The 18,336-nt window shown below is 33.5% G+C and overlaps 1 protein-coding gene across 1 annotated transcript; it reads right to left on the bottom strand.

Moving 5' to 3' along the window:
- Positions 1-1,150: 1,150 nt before the first annotated feature.
- LOC140058498 (aconitate hydratase, mitochondrial-like) lies at positions 1,151-18,325 on the bottom strand. Its single transcript, XM_072104130.1, has 22 exons — positions 18,249-18,325; positions 14,703-14,777; positions 13,949-14,095; positions 13,499-13,609; positions 13,015-13,095; positions 12,648-12,740; positions 11,906-12,064; positions 11,549-11,600; positions 11,108-11,206; positions 10,874-10,978; positions 10,566-10,657; positions 10,324-10,429; positions 9,856-9,949; positions 9,369-9,506; positions 8,187-8,298; positions 7,692-7,814; positions 6,273-6,428; positions 6,071-6,168; positions 5,708-5,801; positions 5,422-5,554; positions 4,600-4,721; positions 1,151-1,893 (listed from the first exon to the last, which is right to left on the bottom strand). Exons 1-21 carry the CDS (start codon positions 18,279-18,281, stop codon positions 4,633-4,635), a joined length of 2,190 nt encoding a protein of 729 aa, XP_071960231.1. The 5' UTR covers positions 18,282-18,325; the 3' UTR covers positions 1,151-1,893; positions 4,600-4,632.
- Between the last annotated feature and the right edge of the window lie 11 nt (positions 18,326-18,336).

Here is an 18,336-nt window from a genome sequence, read left to right as displayed (position 1 = left end):
CACAATGATATGTCTATGCCTAGCTTGCCTGAATCAAGAATAAGACTAATAAGGCTTCATTCGATCCATGACACATTGTAAACTTTTAATTATTTTATAAAGAAACCTTTCATAATATTTAATAACTTTAAGCCTAGGCTAGTAGTCGTGGCAAACTTCATGGCTTAGTTTTAGGCTGTCGACTGAGACCATACCAATTCACTACAGTCAGGCTGGTGTAAGTAAATAAATAGTGGCTAGCTAGGCCTACCTTTTTTTCTTTTTACAGGAAAATTATCCATAGTTTTGATTTTGTAGTATTCTAGGATGATTCTCGAAAATTATGTCATTTATAATATGCATCTGCACAATTCTATGTAGACTGCAGCCAATCTTGATTATTGGTAATAAGTAGGCTTAGCCTAAGTTTCAAAGTATAGGCTAAGTATAAGACGCACTTCACTCCCAACGACGTGGCCAGCTGAGGAGTCGGCATGACGTGCACACAATGTAATCTTAAAAATAAGGCCTACCTTAAAAGCTTTCTTGTTTTTCTTGTTTTACAATAACATTCCACATAGTTTCGTCCTTTACCATCGATAGATTATATATGGAATTTGCTAGAGTAAATCGATTAATTGATCTATTTATGTTACCTTTGTCCGAAATTCAAAGCTGTGGTCTATCACCGCCGTTTAAGCCGCATCGTCTGCCCGCCCTTTCTCTCATTGGTCGTCTGCTGATTGGTCAAAAGTGCCTTGTCTGTAAAGCGATTATGACGCGAGGTTGTACAATAGGGACCACTTTTTCTGTTTTCGCTGTCAGGGACCCTTATTAAGGGACACATTTGGAAACCCCAAAAGTGTCCTCTTAATTAACAGGGTTGTCCTCTAAATAGGAATTGGCAGTACAATTTAGTACCAAATAAAGAACTTGCTCTTTTACAGGAAAGTGTCCATGTTCAAAAGGACAGTGCTAGGCCTCTATAGTTGTATAGTTAACTTTGGGAAGATGGTTTACATTCCCGTCAGTCATATGTTCAGTCCTTAAAACAATCCTTAGGGCATTGGTGTAAATTCCAAATTAAAAAATATCCCACTCAAAATTGCTCATCTTGAACTTCAGTTGATGATTTTTGTATACAATAAATGGAAAAATAAACCAGTAAAAAAACAATAGGTAGGTTTACTGCATTATGTAACTTTTATTTACCATTCATTATGTCCTATGCTTGTCATTTCCAAACAATTTGTAAAATGCATAGACTTGTGTATTAAGTGCTATATAAATGCCTACCTATATAGACAGAAAATGTTCCTATAAAATCATATGATATTGGTATCATTGTTTGCAGTTCTTTGTGAAATTGTAACCATGCCCTATATCAAACATAACACAAGCAAATTAATTTACTCAAAAACACACAACCTTTCACTTTGTGACCCAACAATATCTTAAAATGCTACACCATTACTGTAAAACACACTTCCAGCAGTGTACCTTTGTGACCTAATAACTTGTGAATTATATTATTTTAAAATGCTATTTGTACAATACATAGTACAATCATTACAAACTAAACATTTTTTTCTTACAAACAATCCTCGAAAATCATAATTTCTTCATTTCTGTACATTAATTTATTAGTTCATATACAACATATTTCAAATATTGTAATATTATTGTGACCAAATAAGTTTATAATAAAGTCCATTATGGTCATTATGATTTTTATTCACATCAAATTTAAGAATATGCGTAGATATTTAGAAAACATCATCATTGTTTATCAAGGGCCATTTTGTTGAGGGCGCTACCGGCTTTGAACCATTCAATTTGCGTTTCGTTCATCGAGTGATCCAGTTTGATTTCATCGCTACTACCATCTGAATGTTTGATGACACAAACTACAGGCTGTAAGAAAAAGAAAACATCATCTACATCATCTGTATTAAAATAAATATCCACCTGTATATGACACATCCACCTGTATACGACACATTCACCTGTATGACTCATTCACCCTGTATATGACAAATCCACCTGTATATGACACATCCACATGTATATGACACATCCACATGTATATGACACATCCACCTGTATATGACACATCCACATGTATATGACACATCCACATGTATATGACACATCCACCCGTGTATGACACATCCACCTGTATACGACACATTCACCTGTATGACTCATTCACCCTGTATATGACACATCCACCTGTATATGACATATCCACATGTATATGACACATCCACCTGTATATGACACATCCACCCGTGTATGACACATCCACCCGTATATGACACATCAACCCGTATATATGACACATCAACCTGTATATATGACACATCCACATGTATATGACACATCCACATGTATATGACACATCCACCCGTGTATGACACATCCACCCGTGTATGACACATCCACCCGTGTATGACACATCCACCCGTATATGACACATCAACCCGTATATGACACATACACCTGTATATGACACATACACCTGTATATGACACATACACCCATATATGACTACAGTTTAGTATTTGAAACACCAAAATATATCCTTTTAATTTTATTGGAGAATTGCTGGTCACATGATGTTCAATACTCTCTTGAACACGTGCAACATTAAGAGTGCATTTTTCGTCATGTGTTTGGATTTATATTACATTCTACATTTTTATATGCAATTACTACCTTCAAATGACAAGGATCTATTTTAATTAAGAATGTTTTTATATTCGTGCAATGGAAAAAATATTTACATTTAGTGGAAGATGAAATGCTTTATTTTCAACACATGAAAATAATTGTACTATTGCACTTTATTTGATTACTATTTCATCGTTCAGTGTATATTATCAATAATGAAGAATTTCTACATAAAATGTAAGTTTTGTCAGAAAATGTTTGTTATTGCTGACAGCCTCACTGCACTCTATTTGAGATTATTAACTTGACTGGTTTATGGGGTCATAACCCTAATCTCTCTGATCTGCTCTGGCAATCCTTGATGATGCGAAATTGACGACTTCATATATAAAACATTATCATAATAGGTTCTAGATTTACACATGCACAGTACTATTCTCATTTATTTTATGTGGAGAATTTAGGACAAATACCATGTTAATTCATAGGTTGAAGAACTAATAGAGTTTCATACAACAATTTGTAGATAATTAACATATATTTATACCTTTTTTTCTGCATGCCAATGGGTTACCATATTTAAAAGAATGACAAAAATATTTGAAGAAATGGTGGAATTTAGTTTAAAGCAATTTATGTGTAATTCAATATACTTGTATATAAGTTAGCAATGTGATTAAACCTCAATGAGTTCGATAGATTGCTAGTTTGTGATATTAATACGACTTTAAAACTTCAATTGGATTAGATGTACATCTGTATTTGCAATTGAATACTTCTTCAGTTACATACATCCAAATTACAAAATTCTGTAATTACATTCTCAAAATGGTATCCCAAAAATTTGTTTTTTTTTGTTAAAGATTTCAATAAATTTATTACTATTTTTTAGATCTGTTTTTAATTAATGAACATGTCCAATTGTTTATTATTTAGCAACACATACTTGCATTGTTACCAAAATGTCTCAATATATACCGTATGTTTTACATACTTGTTTGTTTTTTATCGTACGCTGGCTGTTGCGTGAAGAGCAAATCATAACATAATCTATAAAGATGAACAAAACATTTTGAATCATATCATGAAACTTGAATCCATGTCGTAATTACCTTCGTAATCCATTTTGTGAAATCGGAAAAGAGCTCTCATGCCGCAGAAAATATCCTCATTGGGAATTATCACGTTTTGACAAGCATTATAGGATAACGGCTTAATGTTTAATCACCGCTAACCTTGAATCAAAGTACAAATGACTTTGCCGCAATCCTCATTCAAGCATAACGTGCGAGTATATCAAATTTTTTTTTAAGTAACAAGTAACCATTAGTGTTAAATTGAGTGGCTTGTGGTTCTATTCTATCTCAAACAAAGTTATGTATAACTTTTGTAACACAATCTGTATTCTTGAATTATGGCAATGATGATGGTGTCCAGCTAGCATGCATGTTAGTTTTTGCTATCATTTCACACAATTCTTTGTACTGTATCTCGACATACAGCATTATCTGCACAGTATCATGGACAAATTCTGTAATATAGTGTCACATATATCAAATATGATGCCTGAATTATGTTTAGGTTAGGCTTGTGGCAGATATTACATGTGACACTGTGTTACAGAATTTATATATATTTATCAAACAAGCAAGTTTGACCATCGCTTTATGAATGATACATATAAAAAGATGATTTGAAAATTGTTTGAAAAAGAAAGGTAAAATTTCTACTTGAAAATAAAATATTGTAAAAGAATACAGCTAATCATTTGATGTTGCATAAACCCAATAATTTGACTTTTTGACACAACAACACATTTAGTTGACAAATGAATATCAGTAAACATGACATGCTTGAGACAGCCCGAGTCACATCAACACATCTGAGTTTGAGAAAGCTGAAAATATCTCAAATTAGAGAATATGATCATAAAACTGATGTGCTTACCTCTCCAGGTGTCAATTTTGACAGTCCGACAAGTTAGATGCGATCGTCTGAACGTATCTTGTCATAATCAGCAACGTTTGAAAATGTTAGAGGTAGAAGACCTTGTTTCTTCAAGTTTGTTTCTATGAAAGTGACAATTTACTGATGACGACGACATTAAAGCATTGGTACACAAAGATTGATCACAATATAGACCTGTGGCTGTATTCACCCATGACACTTCAGTGAGATATTTCTCTTAAATACCAAGTATTTATCTTAAATTCACTTCGATAGAAAAATTGTTAAAATTAAAGTTTTCCTTACGTCTACACTATCAAACTAGTTTGACAACAAAAATGTTATGTGCCCAAATATGGTAGTGATATGACAGGTGTATAATTGGGAACCCGGTTAGATCAAGACACAACTTTGCGTTGATTACTAGCTGCATATATGGGAGTATGTTTCCATAGGTGTTTGATCAGGAAATGACTGGGGTAATAATGTTCAGCGCATTGAGAGCTTGCTTATATGCGCTATATAAGAATGAACTATTATTATTATTATTATCATCATAATGTCCATATTATGGTCACATCACATTTTTTTTGTCACATTAACTTTGACAGTGTAGACAGAGCTTTAAGCTATTCACTTAGATTTGAAAATAGTAATATTTAAGGAAACTTTCCTTAGACTAGGTGTGAATGGTGAATATGACCATAGGATTTTCAATTTCGTTTGCAATTAAGTTTATTACACACATTACAAGCCTATGTTATCCAGATGTAGATATTAGATATTGTTGAATTCTTCACTTGCACAAGATAATGAACCTACCATGTATTCTGGCAAAACTTCGGACAATGATTGCTCTAGCACCTAAATGCCTAGGCTCTAGTGCTGCATGTTCACGACTACTACCTTCTCCATAATTTTCATCTCCTATCACACACCATTTGGCATTTAGAGCCTACATTAAATGATAAAAATATATATATATATATATATATCTTTGGATTGCATTTATTTACTAAATTTCTCCTCCACATTCCATTTAATTATGTATGTCTCTAGTGATAAAATGAAAAAAAAAAAAATATTTTTAGATTAACCTGTACAATACCTTATAGTTTCGAGCGGTGTCGGGTACGGGACCAAATTCTCCAGTTAGTTGATTCTTAACATTATTAGTTTCCCCACTATCAGAATTAATTGCACTGTAACAAAAATGAATAAATTGCTTACTATAATTTATCACGAAAAATGCTATAGTCAATTTATTATTTTTTATAAAGAAAACATATTTTAAGATTTGTGATATGTAAAGTACAGATTTTTAAGCTTAATGTGCACCCTTAAAAACAATTCAATAATTGTGTTATATGAATATAATAGATATGCTGATCTTTAGACTATGATTTAATACACATAAGTACAATAGAGGTGATGAGTAAAGTTGCCCTAAACACAAGTGCATAACACTTACCCAATGAACATATTGTTGGAGATATTGTCTAAATGACCTCTGTATTTTAACCATGGTCCACCAGGGCTCATGTGGTCAGTTGTACATTTTCCTTTTACCTATGAAACAAGCAATAAAATAATGGTGACCATAAAATTCAACATTGCATATAATGCATTACACGTTATCATTGATTGTTATGTTTCTTCAAAGAAGCACCAACCTTGATTAAGACAACCATATCTTCTAAATCCTTGCCGTCCCATTTGTCAAACGGTGTAAGAAGTTGTAGACGTTTGCTAGCAGGGTCTACGTCCACTTGCACACCTGATCCGTCTCCAGGGGGTGCTTGGTATGTATCCTGGCCGGGATCAAATCCCTACAAAAATACAATTTTCACAACATTATAATTATTTCTGGCGGTTATAGCTGTTTATGAAAGGAAAAGAAATTAGTGAATAAAAATTGTATATTCGTAACTATTTATATAATAAAAAATCATGTTGAGTTCTAAAGGGGAAAAAATTTATTGAATAATATTAATAACCTGTTAAGCTCTGTCTACATCAATCATCATCATATCAAACTTTATGCGACACAAAATGTGATGTGCCCATATATGGACATGATAATGTCATATCACTACCATATTTGGGCATATGACAATTTTTTTTTGTCAAACTGGTATACAGAGCTTTACAATATTGAAGTTTGATATATTTCAAAATGTTGAAGTCACGGCACATTACGGTCAAACAGGCAAAAGGTCAACAAAAGCACCTAATCCAGATTTTCTTGGTCATGGCCGACTACCATGTTACATCTCATCACACATGCCGCGCATCATCGAACACATTCGCCAGCAGCATGTGAGCATACCATAGATAACAAACAACATAGCGACGACCGCCCTGCTCACATACTCAAAATTAATCACACTCCAAAGCACAACAATTGTGCATTTATTTCTACCGAACAGATTGTGCTAATAAAGCAAACTGAATGCAAGACACACATCATTACGTTTGATCTATAAATATAAACATTTTAACATTGGATCAAGTTTCTGATATTTCTAATAATCTATTGGTTTTGTTTTATGTTTCACAGTGGTATGCTAATGTGGTTCATATCTGTTACATATTATATGAGATACATACATTTTTTTTTTTTTAATGTCTTTCTCAGTGTGTATGTACAGCGCTTAGAGGTTTCAAAACATAAGGCACATTAAATCCAGGCTATAATTATTTGTTATGCATTTAAATAACAGTTCTCAAATATTCGATGAAGATTTGTTAACAAGTCGAAACGTCGCACACGTACATATTTATTACTGGTTTAACGTAAAGAATTGTATAGAGATATTTAAATACTGTATTCAAAATGGGATGACTCGTACAAAATATGCATAATAATCTAAGTACATTTACGCTTGATTAGACATGGAGATGAGAAGTTGAAACATGCGATAGTACCAACATTAAGAACCTGTTGTCACTACATAGGTAATCATCTGTAATTTGCTTCACTAAACATCTTATTCACACCTAATTACTAATATAATTATTGACTTTACAGTATTTACTCTACAATATGGCCTCTGAAAAAAACAAACAATTTAAATAACAGCAATGATTACCTGAGATGGTAGTTCATCTCCGAATGGACTCTGGAGCTTGAATTTCTTGCCATCTGATCCAGTTAGTTCATCAGTCTCAGGGTTGAAAGACAAGTCACCGGCTAAGGCTAAAGCCGTGGTAATCTAAAGAAATACACAGAAAAAAAGGATGCGTACCCCAGTTATTTACATTATTTAATAATAACATTAATTACGACATCAGTACACTGAAGACAATACCCTACTCTGTTTGAACAAGAGGAGATTTTTGTATCTATCTTTTAAGTACACACAACAAAGTGCTGGAGAGAAATTATATATACTTCAACAGCATTGCATATCACATCAGTACACTGATAACAACCTACTCTGTTTGAAAAACAGTATGTATATTTTGTATGCGCCTTTTAAGTACACACAACAAAGTCTTGGAGAGAAATTATGGCAATGAAAGCATCTGTATAATAAAAGAATGCAGGTATGGGAAAAAAATGTGTAGATAAAAAATATACAAACCTCTGGGGAAGCGACAAATGCGTGAGTGGCTGGGTTTGCATCGTTTCTGCCAGTAAAGTTTCTGTTATACGATGTTACAATTGTATTTTTTTCACCTTTCTTGACATCTTGTCTTTAAAAATAAAACAATTTATATACTATAATGACAACTTGATACTTTTAATATGCAAAATCTTGATTACTTCAACACTTTAATTCATTAATTACCCCAATGGGAAATCACCTTTAAGCTGTTTTCTGCAAAATAGTTAGTCAGGTATGAGGTACACATTTTTAATAATAATAATAATATTATTTTCAATGTTTGTAACATATACCAATTGTGTACAAATGTCAGGGATATATTGATCTCTAAAAAGTATTCATAGTTATTAAGTGGGTGCAACAATTACAATACATTTTAGACTTGCTGGAAGCAATACAGCCTACTGCCACCATCACAAAGACGTATTCAACCAATAAAAACAGGGTTATGTTGCTTCAAGGTCTGTACATTGAACGGCTTGATATCTTACAGCATAATGTATATTATACCAGTTCGCAGTATAAGAGTTCAAGCTCTATACCTAGATAACATGGGCTAGTCACATCTACCTACAGCTTAATAGGCTAGCAACACCAGTTCCCAGTATAAGAGTTCAGAATCTACACCTAGATAACATGGGCTAGTCACATCTATCTACAGCTTACTAGCAACACCAGTTTGCAGTATAAGAGTTCAAGATCTATACCTAGATAATATGGGCTAGTCACATCTACCTACAGCTTACTAGGCTAGCAACATTAGTTCCCAGTATAAGAGTTCAAGATCTATACCTAGATAACATGGGCTAGTCACATCTACTTACAGCTTACTAGGCTAGCAACACCAGTTTGCAGTATAAGAGTTCAAGATCTATACCTAGATAATATGGGCTAGTTACATCTAGCTACAGCTTACTAGGCTAGCAACACCAGTTTGCAGTAAAAGAGTTCAAGATCTATACCTAGATAACATGGGCTAGTCACATCTACTTACAGCTTACTAGGCTAGCAACACCAGTTTGCAGTATAAGAGTTCAAGATCTATACCTAGATAACATGGGCTAGTCACATACCTACAGTTTACTAGCCTAGCAAAGAAAAGTAAGAGCAAGGCCTGGTTGGTAAAATATAAATAAAATTCTGGTGAAAGATAGATACCTGTCCCACTGTCCAATGCATGGACCACAAGCATTGGCCAACACTATGGCCCCTGCCTCACTCAGCACGTCAGCTTGCCCATCACGTTGTATCGTGGCACGAATTTGTTCTGATCCTGGAGTCACTGTGAACTTAGACCTGCAAAAATAAGTATTTTATACATATTAAGTATTTCATCTTGCTTAAGTGTACAACCAAAATATTCTCAAATCAACTAAAAAAACATTTATATCTCAAATTATATTCAGAAATTCAAAACCATCATTAGGTATCTTAAGCTCTGTCTACACTATCAAACTAGTTTGACAAAAAAAGTGTGATGTGCCCAAATATGGTAGTGATATGCTTAAATATGGTAGTGATATGGCATCATCATGTCCATATATGGGCACATCTCATTTTTTTGTCACATAAAGTTTGATAGTGTAGTCAGAGCTTTACACTAGAAAAGTCTCATGTATAATACCTGGAATATTGGTTTACTTACTTAAATTTAACACCATGATCCAACGCTTGTTTTGCAATACTTGCTGATCTGCTCATGTCTTCATAACTACTGTTGGTACAGCTACCGATAAGACCTTTAAAACGGTTTAAGTAGAAGATATATTTAAGTAATAAGAACAAGTGGCTGAGCAGTTAAAGCAGGGTCACTGTAACCTATAGCCATAACATCAGCACAGGTTTGAGGTTCTCATCATTGATAGAGTTCTGTTATGGAGGCCTGCTGTTTATATCAGGTTCACCTGCACTAAATCCCAGTATAGCTTCATTTGAACTGCAATTGGGATTATCACAAGAACTCGGCTTAACTAACTTATTACTGCTTTGCAAAAAGGCAGTGATTTATAAAGTGTAGATTTGTAATGTTAGTGAAGTTGAAAAACCAAATTTAATACAAATATAGTGGCTATCAAGTTACATGACAAAATACAGGAATAAAATCAGAACATACCAACTCTAATATCCAATGGCCAACCTTCCTTCTTAGCGATCTCTCCTAGCTCTTCAATTGGGTTTGCAAGGTCAGGGGTAAATGGACCATTTGCATGTGGCTTTAACTAACAGGAAAAAAAAAAAAAGATTTAAAATTTAAGTCACACATGTGAATGATATAAAGTATTTTATTGTATAAATCAATTATTATTTCTGAAACTACTCCATTTTTAAAATTATAATATATATTTTGGTACTTACTTCATCCAAGTTGATTTCATAGACCTCATCATATTTGGCATCAGGGTCAGCTGACAATACATGCTTAAACTCATTTGCTAAATCCGCAATCTCTGTAAATAACATACAAAATATTACCATTAGTAGATACAATATTGACAACTACAATAATACAAAATCGTTATCACCAGATACTAAACTATCTAAAACCATAATTTAAAAAAAAATTGCGGTGGTCCTGTTTTGTAAACTTCTGCTATTAGTCTCAACAAGAGATGAGTAGCAAGCAACTTAACTACCAATAATCCTCTACAAATAAATTTACTAACCATTTCGATCTGTTGCTCTGAGGTAGGCTTCCATTCTGTGGTTGAAAGGAAAGACTGAAGTTGTAGCGCCAATCTCTGCTCCCATATTGCAAATTGTTCCCATTCCTTAAAAAGAAAAGATAATATATTAATAAAATAGGACAACATGCACTAGTTCAGGTAAAACAAGTAAGATAACTGTAAATAAATAAATTATCAAATTAGGCCTATAAACTAGCACTCCTGAATGCTTACCTGTACATGAGAGTGAATCTACACCAGGCCCGAAGTATTCAACAATTGCTCCAGTACCTCCCTTGACTGTTAAGATCCCAGCTACCTTCAAGATAACATCTGAAAAGAAATACAATGAAAATTTTTACTTCTTTCTTGTGTGAACTAGAATGTGCTGGTAGACAGAACCAGACCTGTAACAGGTACATACTTCAAATAGCACCCCGCCATTATGAAGTGGGTCTAAAGCTCTGTCCACACTATCAAATTAGTTTGATAAAAAAGTGTGATGCACCCAAATATGGTAGTGATATGCCTAAATGTGGTAGTGATATGACATCATCATGTCCATATATAGGCACATCACATTTTTTTGTCACATAAAGTTTGATAGTGTAGACAGAGCTTTAAAAGCCTATATTTGAGCTCAGTAGAAAAAGGTGACTATTTCACATTTCTTACCTTTAGGTGATGTCCATCCAGTAATCTTTCCTGTCAACTTAATTCCAATAACCTAAAAAAAAAATTAATCAATTACTTAATTTCAAAACAATTAACTTTTATATTACAGTAAAAAAAAGATATTTAAAATCATTTATACTGTAGATTAGTTATCTACAGTAAAGCATTAATCTTTTTTTCTTTTTAGAAAATCCCCAAAATATGAATTTTTAAAGTCATTAACTGAAATCGGTAAATAATTTATTTGTTTAATCATAGATAAACTGTTACGTGTAGGTGTATGGTGTTTTAGCTGACGCAATTAAGGATGAAATTTAACTAAATTCCTGCACCATAATTTATTTCCGCTAGCTTTACCTTAGGGCATTTCAGTTCCCATGGGATATCGGCCATCACATCCACGGCATCTGCTCCACCCACGCCGATGCAAAGTCCGCCAAGACCTCCTCCGTTTGGAGTGTGAGAATCAGTTCCGATCAACAAAACTCCGGGGAAGGCATAATTCTCTAAAATAATCTTGACATAGAAAATTGAACTCAAATGAGTTATAAATCTATTATGCTCTATCAAATTTTATGTGACAAAAAAATGTGATGTCACTACCATATTTAAGCATATCACACTTTTTTTGTCAAACTAGTTTGATAGTGTAGACAGAGTTTTACACTGTAAAGTAAACATCATGATCATAAATCTATAAAATTGATATATCTATAGGTAACATGTATTATGTATATTATAAAAGCATACATCACGGACAATCGCAAATTATTCTTAAAAAATGCATGGAAAAAAAACGCAACCAAAGAGAAATATTTTTTAACAATCTTCTTTTTTTTAAAATTAGCTATAATTTTATTTGTAGTTAAAGTCCAGTTTTATTTTTGTATTAAACAATCATCTGTTGAGAAATGTGCTTCTGTTACAAAAGATAAAGTTACCGATTATATCATAAAAAAAACAACAAATATATATGAGAAACAAGTTATCATCATTATTAGATAAATTTACTTGAAATTTTGTCATTTCCTGCTTTACTTCAATTTATGTACAGTTGATGTGCTATAATAAGTATTTATTATTATTATTATTAGTATACCTGATGAATAATTCCACTTCCTGGTTTCCAGAATCCAACTCCATACTTGGCACCAGCCGTAGCCAGGAAATTGTATACCTCCTTGTTCAAATCCTAAAAGAATGTTATTTAAAAATAACAATTATGTTATTTTAGTTTGAAAAGGGTCTTATAGGTGACAAGAATAATTTATTCTTCTAGTATAGATCCTCAATATGATTCTAGTTGCTTTGTTGTCTATTATGTAAACCTTTCTGTATTCGTATTGAAATAAAAATAACCATTGACGGAAAAACAATTGTAAAAAAAAATGTGTTCATATCTAATTCAGATTTGTAGGCACAAGCTAGATTTCAATCAATTTTAAAAATCTAATTATTATATTGACCTTTGCCCTTTGTAAATCCTTGGCACCACCAATCTGTGCTTCGATTAAATGATCACAATGGATTGTTGATGGTACAGCAACCTGATGAGAAAAAACATATTTCAAAACAATTTCTTCAAAAAAACTTTCTGGCTTGTATGATTATCAATATGTTTTTTTTATTTTGACTATAACAAATTATTTAATTGCTACAGTATGGTATATTGTAGGCAGCACTATACATAGGTAGTCAATCTAATGATCTACCCACACCTGGCATAGCTGTCTTGCTGCATAGGCTAGGCCAATTGCAGATCTTGATTTTAATATAGGTCTCCAGAGTTGCCTCATGATCCATTGTAAAGGTCATTAGGATAGCACCGAGGCAGACCAAATGAAAATCCACCAAAAAGATTTCTCCAAAAAACAAGAAGTATTCAAGTTGCCTTCTATTATTGTCAATAGGTTTAGATCATGGTGGCATCTCAAGTTGAATAAAACTTACCCTTGGCAGGCCACTTGATATGAACTGTAACATGGCCATCTGAGCTGTTGCATCCTGCATTGCCACACGGTCAGGCCGCAGTTTAAGGTAACTTTCTCCACGTACAATATCCTAAAATGTATACAAGTGGGTTAATAAACAAGATATACTGTATAATATAAAATACACAAATTATTTGATTGTTATTAGTATGGTATATTGTAGGCAGCACTATACATAGGTAGTCAATCTAATGATCTACCCACACCTGGCATAGCTGTCTTGCTGCATAGGCTAGGCCAATTGCAGATCTTGATTTTAATATAGGTCTCCAGAGTTGCCTCATGATCCATTGTAAAGGTCATGAGGATAGCACCAAGGCAGACCAAATGGTAATGCACTACCATAGCCATTGAGTCATATGAGTACTGTATGACCATATTAGCAGGATATGTTTTATTTGTTTTTTACCTGTCCACTTGGATTATCTAAATGACCATATAAAATTTTCTCAGAAAGTGTTAGAGGGCGCTGTAACTTAGTTTGTACTGTTTTTACGTTTTCTGCTATCTTCTCGTAATTGACATGGTTATTCTGGTCATACCGACTCATAGAAACCTAGAAAAGAAGAAAATCAACTTTATACCTTTTTGCTATCAATTATATAATTTTAAATCAGTGATTTGGTATTACTGTACTGTAGTATTGTTTGTACAGGTAGTCAATAATAGTCCAAGGTTAATAAAGCTAGAGTTTGCAATATTGGACATTCCTCTGCTTAGGAACTAACAGATTAGTAGCATCCTCTGATTAATTCTTTTGTAGAAATGTCCAGACATCTAATTGCAACAAGTGAATACACCACTAGTCTGTCATATTTACACTTGGGCTAAGGAAAATACTTACACTGTACATCTTTTTGAAAAGTAGGATTTTATTGTACTGTAAGTTCCAGTACTTTTATTATAAAAATTTTATAATAAAAATACTAGAACTAACAGTACAATAAAATCCTACTTTTATTAAAATACTACCTTTAAAAAAAATGTGATGTGCCCATATATGGACAGGACATGCTGATGTCATATCACTACCATATTTAAGTACATCACACTATTTTTGTTAAACTAGTTTGATAGTGTAGATAGAGCTTTAGTGATTACACCATAAACGTTAATTGACTTGATATTATCAATTATTATAAAATGTCATAAAATCATTATACCTTAGCCTGCTGACTAGCAGCTGCTGATGTCTGGAAGAAGTTAGCTCGCATGCCTGATACCAAGACATATTGGAGCTAAAATTAAAAAAACACAAAAACAATGATTAAAAATAATGACTGATGATGTGGTACACTGTCTATAGCATGCTGGCACCTTCAAATACTGTATACATCATTTTCAATAAATCATCAATTGTAATAAAATTATGCAGGTTACTATATTTTGATTTATAACTTCACCAGATCAAATTTTATTGGAATATAAACAATTTGGTTAAATTGAAATTGGAGTATATTTCCCATGTCAACATTAGGATCTTTTTGAAAGTTGATCAGATAAAAAGATTGAAAGTGCAGTTAGACTTGTTTACACACTGCATTAGAATATGTCCATGAAGTGAAATGGAAACAGCCATAAGCCTAGAATTTGTTTGATATGATAACAATTCAAAGGTTAGGTTAGACAAATAATACATGTATACTATAACCTTTACCAATTTAAAATTACAAATTATAACTGTCACTTTGGTTTGTAAGTTTTTATTTTATAAATGCTACTGTAAATAAACAAAAATAATTTTTAATTCATAACAATCAATAATTATTAAATTATAATATTGAAATAAATTATTTATGTCATATGATAAGCCAATAAATTTTAAAATTGTATTATGTTTTATCAAGTTTCAAAACGTATCGTTCTAAATCAGCTAGGTCTACACTACAGAGACAGAGTGTGTGTAGGCTACTAGGCCCCAACACTGAGAAAGAACAGTAATTAAACATGACAACAATAATGTTGATGTCATATTTTTGGACTATAGTAAAGCTTTCAACAGCGTTCCTCATAGGAGATAACTCATGAAATTGGAGAGCTATGGAATCAAAGGTCAATTGTTATTATGGATTAAAGATTTTCTTGATAACAGACAACAAAGAGTCAAAGTGCATCATGCTTCTTTCAGTTGGGCTGATGTAATTAGTGGAGTTCCACAAGGCTCGGTGTTGGGCCCTACATTGTTTGCATTATATATAAATGACCTACCAAAGTACGTGACTAGTCATATAAAGCTACTTGCTGATGATACAAAGATCTACTCAGTAGTTAACAACAGAAATGATGGGCAATTATTACAAGAATCTTTAAACAATGCACTGCAGTGGAGTAAAGAATGGATGTTGGCTTTTAATAAAAGCAAATGCATGGTGATGCACTTCGGGCATTCAAATGTTCATTTTAAATACCAAATAGATGAAGTTGAACTGGAAACAGTTGAGAAAATAAAGGACCTAGGAGTACTAATTACTAATGACTGTAAACCAAGCCAACACTGCGCCAAAGTATCTCAGCGGGCCATGAACTGTTTAAGAAGCATCAGAAGGACTTTCGTATATATCGATAAGGATTGTTTTAACGCTAGGCTCGCACTGGCCGATCGCCAAGTCGCCATGGGCGAAAACGTTTCTAGATTGGCGAAAAATAAAACGGCTACTTTAGCCATTTTGGCGATGACATATCATAAAATAGATAATTAAATAATCATTTTGGCGAAAGCATAAAGTCCAACTAAAAGGTCCATTTGTCGATCTCCAAGCATTTATTTTGTTCGTTATCACGTTGTTTACTTCAAGCTCCATTTTTCGTCAACTTGTTTCGTTGTACCAGGCGTCTCTTTGTTATTTCAAAAAGATGGAGATACCAGAGAGAGAGGTAGACTGCTCAGACGTTACACGACACATGGATGATGAAGTCTACCCAAACTATCACGTGTTGTGCGCTGCACAAACGATCGACTACGTAGCCGACGGTCGGCTAATTACCGGGATTGTCTATATTTCGATAGGGGTGTACTTTTCAGATTAAAAAGAAACATTATAGTATCTTCGATGAATGACGTCTTAATCTTATCGAAATCAAAAATGTATGCGTTATGCATTTTAGAGTCTTCCAATTTAATGTAGTTTCATATTTTACCCTTAATAAACTTCCCTCGTGCGTCAGTGTAAACAAAACAACATGCGGGAAATGGTAGAGTCTAACGGGGATTTAGCTAAACACACACGTGCATCTGAGCGGGGCCGGCCGCCGGCTTCTGTGTTGTTGTGTAAATAAATAATAATCGGATAAATTTCTCGCCCTGACAAAAACGCTTCGGCGCAGCCTTGAGGGATGGAAAGACGTGTACTCTGTGCTTTGGCCTATATTATCTTACGTTTAACAACGATACGAGTGTTCGTTTGCTAGGAATTTTCCTCAATATTTTTAGCATACGATATACCGTTGCGTTGTTGTACATAATTTTGTAGGCCTAGGCCGGCGGTTCTGCACTTTCGCACCTCTTGAGCATACCCAATTTAAGCCGTCACAAGCAAACATGACCAGCCAAGCGTAAAAAACAAAAGTAACATAGCGTTCAGGGGATTTTAGAAAACTGTAAAATGTTTCTTATTAAATTGATAACTGTATAAATGCTGTATGATTAAAAGCAGTTTGAACAATTGTTTTGATCATGTAAAAAAAATACAAAAAAAATATTTTTTTTAATCATACAGTGACAGTGATTTATTTAGGCATGGTTCTTTATCTCAATGCCTTACGAAAATGTTCAGAGAACTGTGTATAGACAGACCTGTTGACATAGATAAATTGACTAAAATGTTTTTACCACTTTATTTCAAAAATTTTAAATTTTGGCTAATGACCGATTCATTTGGCTAAATAAAAAAATTTGACTTTAGCCATTTTGGCTATAGATAAACTGATTTGACTAAAAAAAATATTTCGACTTTCGCCAAATGGCTAAACAAAATGAAATGTTAGTGCTACCCCAGTAACGTCATCTAAAAGCATTATGTACGCCCACATCTCGAATTTTGTGTTCAAGTATGGAATCCATATCTTCAAAAGGACATAAATGTAATTGAAAGAGTACAACGTCGTGCGACTAAATTAGTTCCATGTATCCGTTCATATTCATATGAAGATCGTTTAAAGTTTCTTGGCCTAACAACCTTGTATGACAGAAGAATTCGAGGTGACCTGATTGAAGCATATAAAATTGTTAAAGATTTCGAGGGTGTAGCCAAGGATGACTTTTTCCAAATGAGAAGTAACATTAGCAGAATTACTCGAGGGCATCACCTGAGATTTTTCAAGCCTACTTTCCATAAAGGATTGAACTGTAGAAGACATACCTTCTCGCAACGAGTAATAAACCATTGGAACAGTTTACCAGCCGACGTTGTCAATTCTGAGACCGCTAATACCTTCAAGAATCGCATCGACACAATGTAGTTGATATGGGGTTTAAAAAGGCACATCGTCTAAACTTTCCCATTATAACTAAACTAAACTAAACCAAAAACCGGATTAGAGTACCGGATGGTGCCTTGACCGGTGTTGAAGTTCAAACCTGTTTTCTTAAAACCCCGGCCTACGTTCTCTTACTACTATTAACTCCTAGGCTCTGGTATAAGCTTGTTCTCTACATTGCATAATAAGGAAGTACATATATTTAATATAATAAATAACTATAAAAAATGTACCTGTTTTCCAGAAATTTGGGAGAGATACGACATTTTTATCAACGTGCACGGGATTCACTGATCGCCGGTGAAACGCAACAATTCTGTA

This window comes from Antedon mediterranea, chromosome 1 (assembly GCF_964355755.1).
Source record: "Antedon mediterranea chromosome 1, ecAntMedi1.1, whole genome shotgun sequence".
Taxonomy (NCBI): Eukaryota; Metazoa; Echinodermata; class Crinoidea; order Comatulida; family Antedonidae; genus Antedon; species Antedon mediterranea.
The sequence above is the reverse complement of the archived record's forward strand: the minus strand, read 5'-3'. Positions and strand labels throughout refer to the sequence as shown.